Source organism: Hakea prostrata, chromosome 4 (genome assembly GCF_041222555.1).
Source record: "Hakea prostrata isolate BN-2017 chromosome 4, UWA_Hpros_2, whole genome shotgun sequence".
Taxonomy (NCBI): Eukaryota; Viridiplantae; Streptophyta; class Magnoliopsida; order Proteales; family Proteaceae; genus Hakea; species Hakea prostrata.
The window spans coordinates 3757288-3778795 of record NC_142603.1 but is presented as its reverse complement, the minus strand read 5'-3'; the positions used below and the strand labels follow the sequence as shown (position 1 = coordinate 3778795).

General features: G+C 37.5%; 1 protein-coding gene and 1 pseudogene across 2 annotated transcripts in view; one reads left to right on the top strand and one right to left on the bottom strand.

Annotated features, from left to right (window-relative positions):
• Positions 1 to 2447: 2447 nt before the first annotated feature.
• On the top strand, positions 2448 to 3658 carry LOC149017148 (putative cinnamyl alcohol dehydrogenase 1; annotated as a pseudogene). The gene is made up of 3 exons (XR_016172788.1): positions 2448 to 2595; positions 2683 to 3115; positions 3228 to 3658. The product of XR_016172788.1 is annotated as a putative cinnamyl alcohol dehydrogenase 1 (transcript).
• Positions 3659 to 3888: 230 nt separating this feature from the next.
• Positions 3889 to 21508, bottom strand: part of LOC149017147 (MRG family protein) — a 28553-nt gene continuing 10933 nt past the window's right edge. Inside the window, exons 7-11 of the mRNA XM_089151474.1 lie at positions 14864 to 14968; positions 10694 to 10773; positions 9782 to 9951; positions 7544 to 7628; positions 3889 to 4673 (exon numbers count right to left, since the gene is read on the bottom strand). Of these exons, the coding sequence (XP_089007600.1) occupies positions 4586 to 4673; positions 7544 to 7628; positions 9782 to 9951; positions 10694 to 10773; positions 14864 to 14968 (528 nt within the window). The 3' untranslated portion in view covers positions 3889 to 4585. The remainder of the gene's footprint in view (positions 4674 to 7543; positions 7629 to 9781; positions 9952 to 10693; positions 10774 to 14863; positions 14969 to 21508) is intronic.

Below are 21508 nucleotides of genomic sequence, written 5' to 3'. Positions count from 1 at the left end.
CTAACCTTTGGTGCTGAGCCAAGCCGCATTAGCCCACCCTGGCCCTCCCGGCGTTGGTCCGAGAGCTCCGGCCCAAGTTGCTTTGGTGTCGGACACTGACTCCCAATATCAAACTCACAAACTCTTCCTATTTGTCATTTATTCAAGCAAATTTATTATTAAATATCTTAAAGAATAAGATATATACCCATGCATGAGCTGTTAGCGATTCAACCATATAACTTGGTTGCGGATTCTTTAGCTCGGTGAGCCGTGTCAGTTGCAAGTAAGACATCATGCTTGCCTCTCTTTGGCTCTTAGATCTGTGTTCCCAAGATGCCTTGTGCAAATGTAAGTAGTAAATGATCTATTTTAGTGTAATTTTTTTGGCATAAATATAAAAACATCACAAATTTAAATATAAGAGTGTCACACATCGACAGTCAAGCACATGAGGTGTTTCATTATGATGAAATGATGAAAAATATTACAACGTAGAAACGACTACCCTCTCAATCCTGCTAAGAGAGTATAAATTGTTACATGTAAAAAAACTCTACTTCGAAGAAAATTATCAAAATGCCTAAAAAAAAGCCATAAAAAGCAATACATGACCTCCAAACAGTTACGGGCCTACAACCAATTATTTTTGAAAGGACTTGAAATCCAGAACACCACCCATTCCTACTTGACGATGGTCCACCTAAAAAAAAGATCATCTAAATGCGTTTAGACCTCGAAATGGATCCTATAAATTTTACATGGTGAAATTAGTCTTACAGCAACAACCCTTGACCACATGCTTCCCGTAATGGACAAGAATGAAACTATTTGTGAGACTCGTTAAAGGCGGTTGGTGTTGCACATTAAATGCTTTCAACCACTTGTGAGATAGACGGTCGAGATCAAAATCTCGACCATTACAGTAAGTGTTGCACATTAAATGCGCAGCATTCAAGTATTCAAGTCTCACTCCATTAAATGAGGCGAATCAAGTAAGGAGATCCATCCGTAATTTGAGGTTTTACAGTCACTTTTACCGTACTTTTAGAATTCTAAATACCAAGCCATTTCACAAATTCACATCTCACAGCCCTACTTACATAGCTGACAAAGGAGAAAAAGCCCACACGGAGAGAGAGAAGACATTAGACAACAATGGGTAAAGATCATCTCAAGTCTCCTCAGATCCTCCTCCTCTTTCTCTATCTCTTCTTGGCGAGCTTTATCTTTTCCTTCACTAAAGCTGCTCCATGGAACAGTGTCGATCCCCACTACCATGCCTTTCCCCGGAAGCTGAGTTCTGTTCCAAACCATGGTGCTCTTCGAGGCTACAAAGCCGCGCCCTGCCCCGCCAGCATTGGTCCACAGAGAACCGGCCAAAGCCGCTGCGGTGACATTCACTAGCTCCCAATACCAAACTCACAGCTCTTTCTGTTCGTCATTTATTCAAATATATATATGTGTATATGAATAAATAAATATTGTATAGTTATAAGATACCTAAGATGAGTATCCAAGTTTTCTATCAATATGAATGAATTATGTGACCTTACTAAAAAAAAAAATGAATGAATTATGTGACAAATGCTTCTTTCCATTACGCAATCAATTCCTTCAATTCCTTAGAATTTAGAAATCACATCACATTGCATCGCAATAAGTTTTTGTGGGTTAATGTTTTTTCTGGAAATGGGTATTGGAAATTTAGAATTTATTTGCCGATTCCGTAGTTGGTGATCTAGTGGATTGGATCCAAAGCTAATGGTGAAAATGTGGATTTGGAAGGATCGTGATGTATCGCCACCTTATCTTACCTACCGCACTTGCGCAGCTTCGCTACGCTGTCTTTACTCTTTAGTGCTATTAATTGGATTTTCTTGGCTTCTCTTCCCTGTTCTTACCTGATCAGTGAAGTCGAAGCTCAAATCCCTCTCCACCTACCTCAAATTCGAGAATTCAATCCAGAGAAAAATGGGTACCCTCAAGAAGGAGAGAACGACAACAGGGTGGGCAGCAAGAGACCCATCAGGGATTCTGTCGCCCTACACTTACACTCTAAGGTACAACACGAAAATGTTTTCGATTCAAATCTAAATTAATTCTGTATTACCTCTTTGAAACCCATCTAACCTTTTGCAAAATTTGTTGATCGAAAAAAATAGGAACACAAGTCCAGAAGATGTGTTTATCAAGGTGATCTGTTGTGGGATCTGCCACAGCGATCTCCATCAAATCAAGAATGATCTGGGCATGTCCAACTACCCCATGGTTCCTGGGTACTCGACTACTCGTTACCTCACTCCTCACTCCTCGCCATTAATGGGTTTTCGTATATTTGGTTGCTCAAGTATCTAACTTGTTTGTCTCCTTTTAATTTCTCAAAAGCCACGAGGTGGTTGGTGAAGTAATGGAAGTTGGTTCTGATGTGACCAAGTTCAAAGTAGGAGATCGAGTTGGGGTGGGTTGCCTCGTCGGATGTTGCAGACAGTGCTCTCCTTGCAAATCAAACATCGAACAATATTGCAATAAGAAGATCTGGTCCTACAATGATGTATACTCAGACGGAAAACCAACTCAGGGAGGTTTTGCCGGTGCCATGGTCGTCGATCAGAAGTAAATAACTAGTATCTGGTTTTTTTGTTCTTTACATCTCAAGTATTCTACTAATCTACAAGATTTGAGTTTTTATTACGTTTGCAGTAAAGATACCAGAAGGGATGGCGGCAGAACAAGCTGCGCCGCTTCTGTGTGCAGGGCTGACAGCTTATAGTCCATTGAGGCATTTTGGGTACAACAGAAGTGGGGTGAGAGGAGGAATTTTGGGTCTTGGAGGGGTTGGGCATATGGGGGGTTCTGATAGCTAAGGCGATGGGTCACCATGTCACTGTGATAAGCTCTTCTGATAAGAAACGACAGGAAGCCATGGAACATTTGGGAGCTGATGCTTACCTCGTTAGCTCTGATACTGAAGCCATGCAAGCAGCAGCTGACAACCTCGACTACATCATCGACACAGTTCCTGTCTTCCATCCCCTCGAGCCTTACCTCTCTCTCTTGAAGGTCGATGGCAAATTGATCTTGACTGGTGTTATTTCGACCCCTCTGCAATTCGTTTCTCCCCTTGTAATGCTCGGTAAGGTCCCTTCTCTTTCCCACTTTTTGTTTTCTAACTTCTCTGGCTTGAAACTGTGATGGTGATATGGGTTTCTGCTTCTTTAATCCTTTTTCTTTTTCCATTCTGAAAGGGAGGAAGTCGATCACTGGGAGCTTTATAGGAAGCATGCACGAGACAGCAGAGATGCTAGCGTTCTGCAAGGAAAAGGGTTTGACATCAATGATCGAAGTAGTTAAGATGGATTATGTGAATAAAGCCATGGAGAGGTTGGAGAAGAACGATGTTAGATACAGGTTCGTCGTGGATGTGATCGTCAGCAAACTTGGTGGATGATTAAAGTATTAACCATAATTACATCGCTTATCCAAATGAAAAAGGCAATTTCTTCTCATGAGAATTTAGGATATTTGAGCCTGCATGATACATGTAAATATGTAAATGTAATACTCTTTTCTTCTGTGTTTTCCGGTGACTGGTTTAAACTTTAAACAATAATATTATGTTTCCTATATAACTTAAAAACGTATTTCCTTCTCAGCGTCTACTTAAATTTGGAAAAAGGAACTTCTCCAAGCTAGGAGCGACGTCAATTGTTTTATTGTAATAATTTTTTTCCTTTGATGTATTAATCTATGTGTCCATTTACATAAATTTTTTCTAAAGAAAATTTATGAAGAAACTTATAGATGCTTACCCTAAAAATTGACGAATTAATTAAGAAAGTTATAGATGTTTACCCTAAAAATATTCGAATTAATCTTGTACAACTAATCAATGATACCACAAGATCTGAAAGTCTAAAATTTCGGCCAAAATCTGAATCTACATCCAAGATGTACCGCTTAACGTCCTGCACATTTAAAAAGCAAGGTCCGATCTAACCGAGAAAACCAGTCAACAGTTAGAGCAGGTTTACTGAGTTCGCCATTTATCGATTTAGTTTTAGTGATGCCTGGCTTAAGAGCGATACATACCATAAAAAACAATGAACTCAGTCTCGGCATTGCGAACCGGAAAATTGACAAAAAATTAAAACACCGCAACATGCTCCTGCATTACTAACTCTCTTCCCGCGAAACAGCGTGGCCATTTATACCACATGCAACAACCCAAATCTCCTATACAAAGCCTATTTCTGCCATAAATATTATGTTCAGCAGTTAACTCGAGAGAGCATGTTGTCCCTATCTGTTAGGTAAGCACCACTGAGAACTTCAGTGATGTCTTGAAGTTAACAATGTGCAGCACAAACATTGCATGTCTCAGCAGATCATGTATGAACCTTGGCTGCTCCCAACCAAGTATATATATATTTAATCATTACAAAAAATACAGTTAACTCCAGTGAATCCACAACAACAAAAATACACCACCATCTGCTGGAACCTTTAAGAACAACCAGATACACGTGAATACATCCACCAAAGCTGTTTCAATGCCATTGCAATTTGGTCATATTGCATACGGCTGATTGCAGCATCTTGCAGCTTAGTCTTGATCTCGAGAACTTCCTTCAGAACCTTTGGAGCTGTCATATGTAGAAAGGAAGAAGGTGCTCTGATTCTTCTGCATAAACCTGCACAATAAGATAAACAATGCATGAGTCTTTCCATGTGTGGCCTTAAGAATCTCAATCGATGCATAGATTCATTCAGATAAATTGACCCTATAGAAGTCCATATAGGGTGGAATACTGTGTCTGTGTGTGTCCAGATCAGTTGTGTAGTACTATGTGTCTATGTCAGATCAATTGTGGCATCACAGTACCCAATCATTGGGAGATATTTTTTAATCATTGTAAGGCCAGATGTGCAGCTTTATGGTAAGCCCGTATAACTGTCTGGTCTTCAGGCTGCTCCTTCTGTAATAATATATAACCCACTTCATACTACTTTGTATCAACCCAACCACTTCCGCATCAGCAAACAAATTTTCACCTGGGAAGTAAAGATGCAACTACAATGCAAGATAAGTTTAAATGAATTTGACAGTCCTTAATTTCTGTGTGTCTCTATACCTATCAGAGGTATAACCAGATCCTTGTTCAAATTGTTCCAATAATTTCTTTATTTCACTTAAGAAATCCTGTAAAAATCTGACATGTAAGGGTGTATATGCACTAACAGCAGGTTCAATAGAGTTGGGACACGCTAAAAAGCAAACCATAATTACTTCAAAAGGAGAAGATGTTTATTTATCTGCTTGTGAATGGCAAGTACCATTACAATATGCTATTTGGAGATGTCTAGAAAACGAGGAGGGGAAATTTTAGGAACACCCCAAGATAATTGGTGAAATGCAGAAACACCCCAAAACTATGCCAAATTGACAATGAACCCACTAAAATCTATTAAATGTGCATAATAGTACACTAGTTAGCAAATTCTGTTAAATCATGGTTAGATAATTTCATAACTCCCAAATTGCCCTTAATCTTCTATGAGTTCCATCTTCTGCCTCTGTTCGTCATTTTATATTATAAGACAAAACAATACAACCAGCAGTACAATTGTCATTTCTCTAACCAACAGTTCCAAAGGAAAAGGATTGGCTGCTGATTTGGCACAACTTTGGGGTCTATGCTTTTTGCCAATTATCTTGGTGTCCCTAAAATCTTCCCTTAAAAAACATAACCAATGTTCAGTCTGTAATTTTGGATTTGGGGTTTGCTACCAGCATGCATACTACACATACATTCAGAGAATTCTACAGCACCAAGCTAGAAGTTTGGCCATGGCACTACCCTTTGGTATCTGTGAGAATGCAAGGTCATCTCTTTTGTCTTATTTCTATTTTCCCTGGTCAATATCAGACTAGAACATCTGCCTAGTTTTTTAGCCCCTAATCAATCTAATGCTTTCCCACCACCAAGGTTGTCAAAGCGACAAAGCGACGGAGGGCTTCCCAGGTACTAAAGCGACAATAAAGCGATGACTAAGCGGTCAAAGCATTCTAGTGTTAATTTTTTGACATTTGACCCAAATATCAAAAGTTACATAAACTTCCTAGCATTTAAACATGGAACATTTTGCAAACTCAATGAAAAGTTCATTCATAAAATCAGTATATAAGATTTGGAAAATGTAACTAAGTCATTAACTTCAAATATAACAACATCAAAGTCACAAATCAAACTTCAAAGTTTAACAACCAAATTATCAAAACAACTAAACAACCCTACTCGGAGACAAAAAGTAACTCACACACCTGCTGAATAAATAACTTGGGCATTATGCATTTACTTCCAGTTGATAACCAGGAAAAGTAACTTAAAAAATTTTAAAAAAAAAAAACCCCAACATCAGAATCTTAAAGAAGAAATGCTATTTCAGAATCACAGAGAATAAAACAGGAAGGGAAAAAAAAAAAAAAAAAAGGAATGCGCCAATAAACCAGTGGCTGGGTGATCGAAGCGCCCACTCAAACACTTAAGCGACCGTTTTATTGTCTTCAAAAAAACGACGGTCGCTTTGATTGGGCAGAGACTGCCCAGACGATTAAGCGAAGCCTTGACAACCATGCCCACCACCTCTTCCTAGTAGCACAGCTCTAGAACTTCAACATTCTAAGGTCTCCTGCATGATGAAATGCTCCAAGGTCTGCTGGTTCTCTTTGAATTATATTTCGGTCTTGAAACTTCCACTTTGGGCAGAGGCAGCAGGTTAATAAGGGGAAAATATCAAGTGGTTGTAGCTAGCTGAATTTAGTAGAATACCAAGTTCAGACAGAATACATGTTAACCATAACTTATTTCCAGTGCAAATGAGAACATTTTACTTGATACTAAAAATAAGTCACATTTTATCATGTATGTATCTGGTCTGAAGCATAGAATGAAACCATTGTTACCCCCTTACAGTATCGATGACTGGGAAGAAAGAGATTTGACTCAGGAGGAGAAAGAGACCTCCAGTGAGCCTCAACTCCTGCTTCTTCAGCTCTCCCACCCTTACCCAGTAAACTTTTCTGCTACAGGTTCAGAAGAGTAAATATGTATTATCATGGTAATATCCAAGTAATGACCAGCAGCCAGCTCTTACTAAAATAATGTTACATACTCAACAGCTTGAGACTTTCTGGTGAAAATTTAAGCTCTGTTCTCATTGAGGTGGATTGCCAAAATTTAGAAATTTTGGCCAAAACGAACCAACATACTTTTCAAACTGTTTCAAGTACAGCAACAACTCAGCCTTATTGCAACAAATAATGTCAACTACACAGATCCCCAAGACCCAAAAAAAAAAAAAAAAAAAAAAAAAAAAAAAGAAGAGCAGAAGAAAGGGACACACCAACCATAATTACAAATTTGAATTGTTTAAAATATGCTGTAGATATGATACTAACGTTTGCATGAAAGATAAATTAGCATATATATGAACAACTGACTCCACCAAAGGGTTCTAATATAACAGATAGAAAAGGGAAAGAAAAACCACATAAACATACTTGAGAAACTCAAGCAACTTCTGCTGCAAGCGCGCCAGTGTTTCTTCTTCAATGTTCGCGTAGTTCAATAGTTCAGGTAATTTAACTGCAACAGCCAAAGAAGTTCAAAATATATGGTTAAAGTTTGAAACTAAGCAGAATGTAACAATCAAAAGAAAATAAACTATTCCCCCAAAAATATAATCTGGAACTTAAGCAATGATGGGAAAATTGAATAGCTAGGCAAAAATAAACAAGATTTGAACAAAATAAAAGTGTACATGCAACACCAAACATAGACTAAAATATTTGCATAAATTAATTCACATCATTATGAAAGGGCATACCAAGAAAACACGACTCCTAGATATGTGGGCTTTGGCAAGGGTCAATAGGCACACATCCTGAACCCCATTACAAGGAAAGGGTGTTTACCAATTCAAACCTATAACCACTACATTGTGATAAAGCAACCTTACTGTTGTGCCAAGGTCCCAGTTCTTTACTGGTTCACACCAATCTAAATGCAATATACACACCACCTTTCACATATGGTCCTATATACACATGGATACTGGAATATCTCGGTCCCTTTGGAATCCCCTAATATCATTTACCTCTGTACTGAAGTCATGAAGCCCACCAGGACAGAAGACACCTAGGCGAAAACAACTACTAGATCTTCCACCCGACTTCGTCAAATCTTAATAAATAAAAATGAGAAACCTTTTCATATCCCCAATGAAAAAACTCTCCAACCCAATATTTTCACTCATTGCACCTTCTCACTCCATGATCCTCCATTGGCAGCAAATGAATGTACTGTCACAAACGAGAAACAGAAAACAAAAACCTTAAAATTTTCATTAGCAATGGTGTGTCTGCTTTTACAGGGGGGAAGTGAGGAGAGAGAGGACTACCTAGTTCTCTCCCCCCCCCCTTCAAAAAAAATAATAATAATAATAATAATCACCTATTTCGTAGAGATGATGATAAATAGAGAAAAGAGAAGAGTTCACAAGGAAGGAGAAGAAAAGCTTTTGCAGGAACTTGGACCCAAAACAAGGAGAATAGTAAGCACATTATGCTTTTCTAATATTTTTGCTACCAATGGCTTGGCCGTCAATTTATATGCAGAGAAAGATTAGAAAATTGAGAATAGTTGATGAATGACATACAGGTCAAAAGAAGAGGGAGGGAGGGGGTTCAAAATTTTGATATTACAATAAGAAAAAAGGGAAATAATAAGGAAAAAGCTGTTTTCCCAGCATCTATCATGGGCTGCTGTTAGCACCTAGCAAGGTGTTCAGAATAACAAAGGGTACAATATGCTAGTCTACTCTGGTCCTGCAACTTGGCAGACTCTTTTGCAGCGGGGTTGAAGGCATTTACTAAGACTATGGAGATTGCAATTTCTCAAGGATGAGTAGACTATTATAGAAGGTGACTCAGCAGTTAAAAACCATACATTCACATGGAGTGCCATGGACCTGGGGATCGCAGTCATCCGATTCAACTGCAGATAAATCGGCTGTTGGGAATGGGGACCAATAAAGACTTTGTAGTTGGGTTCATATCCAACTGTGTCGTTCCTTATAGGGTTCTTGGGGCCTTGCCCTTCATCTGTATGTTCTTTTAATTTCTGTTTTTATCTCATTATCCATCAAAAATTTTAAAAGAAAACTAGAAACCATTGAAGTCTACATGTGTTCCCACAAAAAGGGTCTAGGGGATCATTTGTAGATATGGTATCTCATCCTTGTATAAAATAGCTCTAACCAACAGGATTTACAAGCAATAAAGAAAATCTCCAAGGGCACAGAGATCTTTCTAGTTGGAGTTTTGACTTACCATCCACCGTTACAATAGGAATAAGCTGGAATGAGATGTTCAATAAATGAAGTTTCCAGATGACAAGAAGAAAAGAGAAAGGGGGGGGGGGGGGGGGAATCCCAAAACCCTGAGATGAAACCTGAGATGAAATTGAGCATGTGTGAACCAAAAAGTGACCTTCGGGATTCTCCATCAGCATTTTATTTTTTAAATATATAAAACTGGGAACAAGAATAATTCATAAAGCTAAAAGCCCAAGATTGGGGGCTATCACCTCTTCGTAGTCAAAAAGCTGATTTGCCAAAAGATAAAACATGCATACATCTGCAGAAAGAATTAGCCAATACCAGCAATTGACTAGACTTATGCCAAGTAGATCACATCAACAATATAACTCTGTATACAGGAATTTATCGATGAGCATACCAAAGAGGCGCAGTAAATGCTCAGCACCATATACATTTGATGGAGAAACATTATCCGTAATTGCTTCATGATACTGTTGACGCTCTTTCTGGTAAAGAAGCATTACTGGCAATGCTTTGTCGAAGTAACAACGTAAACCCTTCAAAATCTCTCCAATCGAATCAGCTATCCTATAAACATACCCAAAGAGCATGATAAGCATAATCGTCATAACATGCACATCTGTAAAAAGAAATATGTAAGGTAAAAGACAACCAGTATACAGGAATCAGCAATTTTCATGATAAGAAAAGAAACCTTAATATCAGGAGACACATTTTTATGTAGTAAATTGTTGCATTTTCTTTGAATTATGTTTTGATTTCGAAAGATTGGTAATGGTGTGCTATTGTGTGTGGAATAAACTAAAAGAAAACACAGTAGCACAAAAATTACAATAGATATAAGAAAAGCCTCAGAGCCTAGAGCTTACACTGCACCTCATCACATGCATTATTTTATTATTTTTCCAAAAGAAGGCCATGTTAAAGAACGATTTTAAAGGTAGTACAACACCTACTTGCTTAAATTAATACAACAGTAACATGTATGAAAGATGATCTGATCCTTTCATACTGGAAATGGGGATTCGATGACCCAAAGGGTTCTAATAAATATTAACTCATGTATCATGTTTCTTCAATTATTAAAAGAAAGCTAACAATCAAACAACTTTGAGGGTGCATGGAGAATTAAAAATGTTGTTTTGAAAAAGAAAAAAAAAATAGAGAAAGAAAGAAAGAATGCCAAGATATGCCCAAGCATGTATAGAGATAGCAATCAAAGTGGATCACGTGACCAAGAAATCACAAAGCTACAAATGGTAACGACGCACAGAAAACAACAGCAACATCAATAACATGTGAAACTTACATGCCGTCCTTCTTGGACTTGTAGTCAAGGTACTTCTTCAATATATCATCAACACAAGGAGAACGTGGAAGCTTAACAAGCTGAAACAAGGTATTCCCAAATAATCAATAACCATCAAGTGCTAAATCAATATAAATATAATGGAATGATACAATTAACTAGTACTTATCACACATTACGAGATGAATTTTCATTTTTGTTTGGAAGAATAAGAGAGACCAGACACTAAAAGTGCATAGAATGCATAGAACAAAGAGAACCCAGTGAAATATGTTGTTTGATGTCAATAGTCTGGTTTAAACCATCCCAATCATCAAGCTCATTGAGAAAAAAGCAACAACGCTACATAGTTTTCAACCAAGAATTTCCAAAATCCTGAACCATAACTGAGAGACTGCCAGGCTTCAAACCTAACAAAACAATAATTGTCCATAGTAACAAACAAACAGGTTTTAATAGCTTCCCATACTGTGGCAAATGACTGGTACTTCTCTAAAATGCATAACTCTACTCTAACCATCTGAAAGTCGATATAAAAGTAAAGTGTAACCGTTAGCTCATAAGACATATGAACCATCACAAGGTAGAGGAAGTGAAATGATTGAACTATGGTCTACTTGTTAGAGTATGGCATATATGATATATATTATATCATGTCTGGATCCTATTTGTGCAGGGTCCAGCCAGATACCATCTTAAGGATGATCCCAATCCAAATTATTCCAATTATTCTTTCTTTTTTTTTCATTATTTTTAGTATGGGGACCGTACTCCTTGTTATCGTATAGTTACCTTATATTGTCCTTTTAACCTTTTACCATGCTAGGGAGGTGCATGCAATTTCTCTCCTTACTATTAGTGAACCAACATAGAAGTGGTGGAAACGGTACTGCAACTAACACAACATTCCATCATTTTCTTAAACCTTCTTACACCTTTACGTATGTTAGCTTCCAACTTGGCATCAGAGCACAGACTGTTGGTTTGAGAGTCTAGTTATTTTCCTGTTCATCTCTCTCTATATCTTTTGGGAACAGTAGGTTATAAAGAGATTCCAAGGGATACTTATCTTAAGAAATTTTGCAAGGAGCATGAATGGAGACCATGCAGAAACCAAATGAGCACCTCCTATGAAGAAATAGACATTCAAACCCATCTCTTACAAATCCAGCCATGGGCATGTTACTGCCAACCAGTTTTTGCCAATTTTTCTCCTTTGAATCGCCCTACAGTGTTCTTTAACCCTCCAATGATCTTGCCCATACTTCAGAGAGCCGGTGCTCCCCAACTCAGTTTTTCCCTTGTTTTCAAGTTATCACCAGCTTCTCCTTCCCCCATCTGTCTTTTTTGCCTGAGAAATGGTTCTAAACATTTTGGTTTGTTTGAGACTAGTGCCTTATGGTTTTTTGAGTTTCCTAGTGGTTGTATAATGAAGCTATGTCCGACCATTGGAGTTGAGAATCTCTCAGATATTTGCCTCATTTTATTGCTTCACATGTGCTTACTAAAAGTGTTTAAAGGCTCTTTTGAGTCTAGTAGGGTCTGGTTTGAAACTATACTCCCCAGCTGAATCTGGTTGCCCCCCCCCCCCCAACCCAAAAAAAAAACAAAAGAAAACAAAGAGGGGTAAAAAAAAGAAGGCTAGCTTGTTTTTTTCATAAAGCCTGAAATCAGTGGATGAACAGAATGTTAACTTCTAACTGCCCTATCTACTCTGCTCTTATTGGAATCATCAGTGATCTGAGACCTATAAAACTATAACCACTGGCTAACAGATATAAGTAAGAAACTGAAAGCATAATCTCCATTTTAGAATGCAAATGGATGATGCAAAATGCTGCTATAAGCCTCTAAGTACATCCAGTTTGAAAAATGTCAGGAGACAGTATACAGATGCCCATTTCTGACCCTCAAAAATATTGTACCTAACTAGATGGGAAAAAATTCCTGAGAATTAAAAGAAGAATGCACCTTCAACCATGGTTTGAAATCTCACGAGATATCTCGCTTGTTTAAGAAGGCAAGACAAGATGAAGGGCGAGATTCCCATGTCTTTGCTCAAGATCTCGCCTGTCTCGCTATATTTTGCTCAAACTGTCAATTTTCACTAGATTTTTTGCAGATTTCAGCTAGATTTTCACTTGCAACTACTCTTAGCACATATATAACACCAAAGGAAGATCAATCATTCTACGCTTGTCTTATGAACTTATGAGTTATGACTTATATAGAACTTCTAATAGTTGTATAATTTTATTATTCTATTCTCGAGAGTCAAGATTGTGATACTCATATGGATGGAATTTTGATGACATTTAAGTTATTTGATGTATTTGATACACTTACTTTCATTAATAAGCTTTAAAGGTCCTATATTACATTTTGTATAACCTTGCATTCCCAAATCCTACAACATGTTGGTTTCACACTTAGGTTCAACTTAGAACTCATATTTAGGGGTTTTTTTTCCTCACAAATCTAAGACCACCAGTGTGTTTAGAAGGATAAATTAAGCTAACTACCAAGTTTGAGCCCAACACAGACCCTAAAACCCACCAAGATGGGCCATCGAGTTGACCCCAAAAAAAGAGTATATCTCAACCAAGATCTCGCCAACTCAGTTGAGATCTCGGTTTTTGGAAGGGGCGAGAACGAGAGCGAGATCTTGAACCATGACTTCAACAACAAAAAAGGACATAGAGCATTTTAATATATGGATTCCATTAACATGCTCCACTCTATAAATCCATCTCCAATCAGTTACGAGTTCTCAAAACACTTGTTAGAGCATGCTGCAAGAAGTGATGTGTCCTTAGAATACAAAATGAAGAAATACCTTCATGTTCAACCACACAGCTCCACATCTCTATCTTTCCCTCTAAAGTTATGCTAGACCCCGATGGTCTGCCTTTTCTTCTTCTTCTTCTTTTCTTTCTTTTTCCCTTTTCTTTTTGAGTTCATAATCAATCAATCATCTCTACCAAGTTGTGTTTGACTCAACCAACTTATTAAATTGGATTACCTTAACCTCAAAGCCTGAAATACTACTTAACTAGATAATATCTTCTAACCATGGCACAAAATTCGGTCGAAACTTATGAGGACCGGAAAAAAGTCCTCAGTTTCGACCGAAACTATCGAAATTTTGTCAAAACTTGTTGAAACCTGTAGAAACTTGGTTCAACCCAGTTGGACCAGCTGGTTCATGAGAAAAAAAATTACCAAATTTCATGGGAAACTTGGGAAATTTCATGGAAATTTGGGACTTCTTCCTGTAAATTTTGTAGCTTTCCCAAATTTTCAATTTTTTTGTTTATTTCATGTTTCCCCAAATACCACGACAAATACCCCCTCCATCAGGACTTCCCTATTCAAAGTGTGTATTCTCTCAGGCTGGTTATCTTAAGCATGTTAATGACCAGACTCATAAAGTTACAGTTGTCGAATACCTTGACAACCATATGCATAAAATGTCATGGGATGTCTATGTTCGTTGGTTGGAGGAGAGGATGTTACAGGCATAGTACTACTCAGCTCACAGGATGAATCCACTATTGGCACTCCTCTTAGTACTAAGTTGTATTTTCCTTTTATTGTCAACTATTTTGAAGTTATAAATTATATATTGAATGTTATGTGCTTAAGTAGTTAAGTTTATAATGTACTTTTCGGACAACTCTACATTGATGTTATGTACATTGAATGACATATCTACATTGATTTTTTTAGCAAAATACAACCAATGTGTTCTTTATACTCTAATTAGCTTAAATACGGTTATTTATACTCTCTAAAACCTGTCGAAACTTGTACGGAAAAGTCCTCGGTTTCCTCGAAATTTCTCAAGTTTCCACCTAAGTTTCGCATTTTCACCTGGTCAAAACTTGAGTTTCCCTCGAATTTTTTACTATGCTTCTAACAAGTATTGGAGTTGTATAAAGTTAGTAAGTTCCAGAAAGAAAAGAAAATAATGCTTTTTGTTTGGTACCAGACATAGAACTCCGTAGGAAAACAAAAGCAGAAAGTTCCATAGACACAATAAAAATACAATAGCAAAGATAATGTCATAGTTACAAAGATGATACGCTACTTAATCGAAACATCACCATTCAGCATCACATATTGCATAAATAATCAGAAAGTAAAGAAAGTATCATAGAATATAAATACCTTACCCAGTTGAGTGACAAATTCCCAATCATCAACTAGTTGCTTCTTTAGAGTTGATGGAATTTGGATCTTCACTACCTTCTCCATTGATTCAATATCCTTCTCCTAAGAATTACGCAGACAACAGTGAACACCAAATTACCATTTGCAACCAATCAAACATAAGAAAGAAGGCAAACCAGTTAACCGTTCAAGGAGAATGCAACCCCCAGAACACATGAAAATTGACACAATCATAATATAAGAATAAATCAACCATGTCTTATTTGAAAGCAGTCAATCATAGCATAGATAGTACAAATCCCCAATTGAAAAGGACCATGCCACAATGGTCCTAACAATTATTAGCAGCTTGAAACTTTAAGCAATTTCATCATCAAATTCTATAATCTTCATCCAGTAGATTAATCTTTCATATTTGAGACATTCAACTACATCACAGACAGATGGAACAAATTCCCAACCCCATGGGACCAACAAACTTCTGAGTTCTATCCAACCCTGAAAATATTCATAATCAATTTAAATTTAAACCAGTTTTCAACCTATGTTCAAATTTTCCTGAAGAGCACAAAGGTCTAATTTTATCAATAGGTTTGTTAGATATAGTAAGCCATGTAGTTCATGCAATGTTAAAGAAAAAGCTATGTCAAAAGTTCCAGATTTGAGATCCTCCAGACTTCTAAGCTTTGCCAGATTTTTGGAGGCATTCTGCTTGCAGGACTGAGAGTCAACCAAAGAATTGACAGATCCACTCAGCATCAAACATGCACCTGACTGATTCATTTCTCGACTCCCACCACTAGGATAGGTGATTAAGGGAGTTTTAAAATTGGTCACGACGGAAGAAGAAACCAAACAGGCCTATATTGTTATACGCAGCTTGGGCCTCTTCAATGTTATGCAACCTTGCTTGAATAGGGTTGAAGTTTAAAGCATCTCTAGGGCTAGACTTGAATTGCAAGCCCAAAACTAGGATTTGGGGTTAGGTATATGGGAGGTTCTTCCTCATTTGGTTCCTAATAATTGTGCTCTAGTTCCTGGGTTGGGGTTTGGTTTGTTTGAAGCATATTGACGGTTAGAGAAGGAAGGAAATTTAGGGTATGAAGGATACTTCAGTCCATCCCATGGGAGGTTGATAAATTCCTTGATATGGGGTAGACTTGAGATGGGATGAAAACTAAGGGGAAAGGGATAAAACTTGAAAGAAATTTACACTTTGTTCCTTAGAATAATCTCTTCAACTTTCAATGATTTTGGATGGGTGGTTTGGAAGAGATTAGGTTTCTTGATTTTGGAGGGAAAATAGGGACTCAATAACAAGGATTAGCTGATCTTCGATTTGGTAGGTCCCTTAGGGCTGAGGAGATGAGGTACCTAAAATTTGCAAGGGATCTAATGGTTAAATTGGTGTAGATCTGACCTTGAACTTTGGGTCTCTAAGGGCCTGTTTGGTTACATGAATCTAGAGATTTCAAATCTCTGGATTTATGAGTGCAAGATTTATACCCGTTTGGTTGTGAAAATCTCTAGATTCATGAAATCTAGAGATTCATCTTTTTACACTAAAAACGTGAATCTATAGATTTATGGGTATAGGGTGAAATCCATAGATTTCATCCCTACTATAAAAACGCTAAACTTTTGCGCATTCACAAAAATCACAGATGAATTCACAGATTTTATTCCACATATTCGGTTAACCAAACAGTTAATTTTATAAATTATGACTCCACAGATTTGAAATCTCTAAATATTTGAAATCTTCAAACTCATGTAAACAACAGGCCCTAAAAGAGTCCGAAAATTCAAGAAAAATAGAAAAAGATGTGAAAGGAGAAAGGGACTGGGAACAAGAAAAAAGAAGTCACTGTTATTGAAGAACAGACCATGGGATGCTTGATTTAATCCTTCAACTCGCAGATTTTCAGCAATCTTGAAGCTTCATCAATGGAGATCGTGGGACAGCTTAGGGGAATTGTAGGAGAGATAAAAGGAAATAGCAACACTAAATCAGAAAGCAACAACGCTCAAAATAAACCTTTGTCAATCAAAACATGGGCTCAACAAATCTATTACATCAATATATAGAGCCACATTGGCTGACATAAGACTTGCAACTCAAACTAGAACTGAAATAAAAACTAGGACTCAATTAATACTAGAGTTACTGTTCACGTGAACAGCAATGATTTCCTGATGGGATCACAACTCCAATTAAGAGTTAAATAAAACAGTTGACAGGCTAATTAAAATTAAAAAACAGAATCCTAAACCCACAATTTTAGCTGCCGTTGTAGGGGATACCCCTACACCTGACCTACACATAATGGTGCTGGTTTAGGGAGGAATAACCCACAACTGAGGCTGTTCTTAAACAACCAAACAGCATCAACTCTCCTGGACTTGAAAGAGCTTGACTCCGTTGAGTTAGGTCGCAGACCCAAGGTGCCCATGTAATTATCTCGCTGATAAGGTAACACATATCTTGATTCATAAACCCACAAGTAGCGTGACTAATAATCGAAGGAGAAAATGGTTGTTGTCATGGGATGTCTTTCAATCTGTGGCCGTGGGGCACCATTAGGAATGTATACCCCTTTGCTTAACCTTGACACTGTTCCATGCACCATCATAGAGAACCAGCACGTTGTTGCCAAATTCACCCTAAAAGGATGTCACATTGCATCACAGAGGTGACTAGGTAGGGCACACAGTACTATAGAGGCCAAAATGTAGGTATACTTAGACTACTGCAGTGGCTTCTTCTCAGGAAGTGGCTCCAAAACCTTACACATGAATGGTCTTGAATAACCGGTTTTGTGGAAGGTTATATTGGCTTCTGCTCCTGTATCAAGTATCAACTATTGTGTGGACATTGTTAGAAGTATCACCATGCAGTAGATTGCCTCTTTACATGAAGAGGGGAGCCTTATCAACAAGCCCAGTAGAGAATGAAGTGAGGTTGGCAGAAAATGCTTCAACTTCATAACCGAGGCATTCTCATCAGCATCACAGAGATCTACAACTAGTGCATCACCATCTTTTGTTGGTTGCTTCTCGGTGATATTCATGGAGTGAAGTTTATTGGGGAATTTATTGCTATACCGACCTTCCTCTCCACAACTATGACGCACAATGTTTTTCAGCCAAAAATTGCTATTATTATTACTTAGCTTCTTTTCTTCCATTATATGGGGCTCAGGCTTCTTGTCTTCAATCCCTACTGGTGGCTTATAGGCTGAAGGAATCCGGATCATTGACTTTAGATATATGTATTTCACTTCAGTTATCTTAGCATATGCTGCTGGACATCAATGAAACTAGAAGCAGTGTTAGCCAACTCCAATTGGATTTCTGTATTCAGCCTGCTAATGTATCTCATACCCGCTGCTTGCCTGTTACTTGAAGTCCGCACCTTGAGGATATTTTGTAGAACTCTAATATGGGTAGGTGTCCCATTTATAGTGCCTTGCTGGAGGTTGACAAGCTCATGAAACAATTCCTCATATATAGGAGGAATAAATTTCTTGTTCAGTATCCACTTCATGACCTCCCAACCAGTAACTATCCAAGGCATCTAACTAACCTCAAATGTAAAACATCATCCCAACAGGAATATACATGCCCTGTAAATTTGGTAAGAAGGAGCTCACGCTTCTTCTCATCCGGAAAGAATTTATATGCAAAAATCCTTTCAACTTTTGTGAGCCACTCAAGAACTCTACTAACCCCTTTTCACCACTAAACTCTAGAATCTCCGAGAACAGTCGTGGAACTTCCTGAGGACTTGAAGTAAAAGAAATTCCTTGTGGTGCGTCTTCAACCCACCGAGTTCGAGAAGTTGACTTAGAAATTCTTGCTGCAATTTGGGTGTCGACTTTCTTCATGAACCCAAGGATTTCAGTGCAAAGGTTACAAGTCTCTTTGACAAACTTGTCGAACTAAGCTTCATTCTTCTCAACTCTTGCCTCAAGTCTTTCAACCGTAGCTTCATAACTGTCATCAATTTTTTTGTTTCCTGATACTCAGCTAGTTCACAGTATAGCTTAAGTAGATCAGTGTTGGTGATGTGGCCTGACACAATTAGTATACCAAAAATTTGAATAGGAATGAGAAAGGGAAGAGATAGAATCTTCCCTAGACTTGTAAATGGATCGTACTTGGCTCGGATACACCACTATCTATATCCAAATCCAATAAGCAAAACCGTTATTCGAATCCGATCCGATATCCGGCGAAAATTTACAGAAGGTATCCGAATTTGAATCCAGAACTTTATCGAATATCTAATAAGCATCCGATTTGATAAACAATCCAATTATTGGTTGTTGATTTCTCATTTCCAATTTTCTGGTTGCCAATTACCAGTTTCCAAATCCAATTATCAGCCCTTTTTAAAAGGGGAAAAAAGGCTTTATCTAATGGTTTTTCCATAGTTTGGCCAATTGGCTATGGATAAATGATGGGGTTTAGGGTGAGTTCAACCTATTAATTAGGCTTAACTGGTTCAACTTTAGTGAAGGTCAAAATCTCACTTGGTGAGATACCATTTAATATTCAAACATATTATGTTTTTTAAAAACAAATATATATATATATATAACACTCATATTTATTACTCTAACCAGATAGTATCATATGTATGACACTTATATATATTACTCTAACCAGATAGTATCCTATCCGATAAGAAGTTATCCGATACTTTTGGGTACGAATAATTCTGGATTCAAACAACCTTAAACAAATATGAATGCAAATTTGGAGACGGATTTTGACTATCCATTTACAGTTCAAATCTTTCCTCAATCCAACTCTATACCACTCGACACAAGCCTAGCTCGAATAAATCTATAGCTTCAACAATCGCTAGCGTAGGCTTGAATTCTAGGCCCAAAATTAGGGTTTGTGTGAAATCCCTCATAACCCTAACCCGGAAATCCATATTGTAGGTCCGAAAACCAGGAGTGCGGGAAGAAGGCAACTGTGGGTCATCCAAATTGAAACCATTGGATTTGACTTTGAACCAATAGAAGTAGATGGAGATGATGCTAAGTTAGGAACCTTGTCAGAATTCAGAAGAAGAACTAACTTGAACGTTGACGGACTTGGTAAATGGATCAAGAGTACAGTAATTACACAAGTGGAAGGTCCTAAAAAACCAGGTAAGACCCTTCTATAACTTGGAAAATGACCCAAGATGAAGTTAGGGCTTTTGGAGCACCAAAATACAGTTTTTGACCAAAAGGATCAAGTTGGCAGCCTGCCTTGGGTGACCAACCCACCCAGGTGACCAAGCCTATTTCGAGGCAAAATTGTCACTTCTAGGAAATTAGGTTTTTGAAGCCCTAATTAATTATTTTTCGTTCTAAAAAGTGTCATTATGTTCTAAAGCCTTCAGAGACCATCAAAGACACTCTAGAGAACCCTCTCCAAGGTGAAGGAAGGTTTGGAAGCATCCGTCAAGTTTTCCGTCCGACAATTCTTCTTCTGCAATGTTAGCATTCATTCTCTTCTTTCTAGTTCTATTTTCTCTATTGTTTCTACCTACTGTAGAGACCTAGAAGAAGGTCTAAATCTATTGTCATGACCTATTCTTCTATTCTCTTAGTTCTAGAGTGAACGGAGGTTCACTCTAGCTCTTCCGTGAATTTCATGGTATGCTTTCAGTAAAGACCTAGTATAAAACTTTGTGATTTTTATTCTCTTTGATTAGTCTGATTTTCAATCCATGTTAGATCATATTCTACAATGTTTTCAGACCTTATTCTACCATCCTCTTTACCTAGAGTGTATCTCCATTCACTCTAGTCTATCCATGAATCTTCGGTTTGATTTCGGATGAAACCTAATATAGGACTCGTTTGGTTTTCATTCCTTTGGCCATGATTAATGCCTAAACCATACTAGATAATGTCCTACCATGATTTCAGAATTTTCTAGTATATTGGAGTGGTTTGGAACCCAAACAATGAGTTTTTGATTGATTTTAGGATTTATTGTCCGTACACAGCTGCAGCCTTGGTCGATTGGCTTAGTAGCCCCAAGCAACCAACCTTGTTGCTGACAACAGAATGCCTAGTTTTGCCCTCTTTTCATCTTCTAACCTTTGAGGTTTGTTCCTAACATTGAATCATCATATTGTTAGGACCTTTTGGCAAGTTTGAACTCATCTTTTGATCTACTCTTTGAAAGTTTCGAATCAACAACAAGGTGAGGACGTTCACTTACATATAACCTTAGTTACATTCTCATTTGAAATATGACTTGAATGCATGTTCTATATTGTTGTTTTTAAGACTTAAAACATGATTGATATGCCTCTATAATTTGAGAATATTGTTAGTAATGATGTTATGCATATTTGTTAGATAGGGTAATTTTCATCTGGACCCCCTGAGGTTTGGTCCAGGTCATTTTTAGTTCAATTTAAGTTTCTTTTTGCATATGGCTCCCCTGTGGTTTTAAGAAATGATTAAAAAAGGACATCCTTAACAAAAATAGTTAGTTTAATAATTCTTTTGACAAAAATACCCTTCTGTCTTTTGGACTTCTTTTCATTAGTTTAGTTTTAATTTACTAAAATATATACTATCAAACTAAATAAATAATAAATAAACAAATTAAAAGTTTTACTAAATT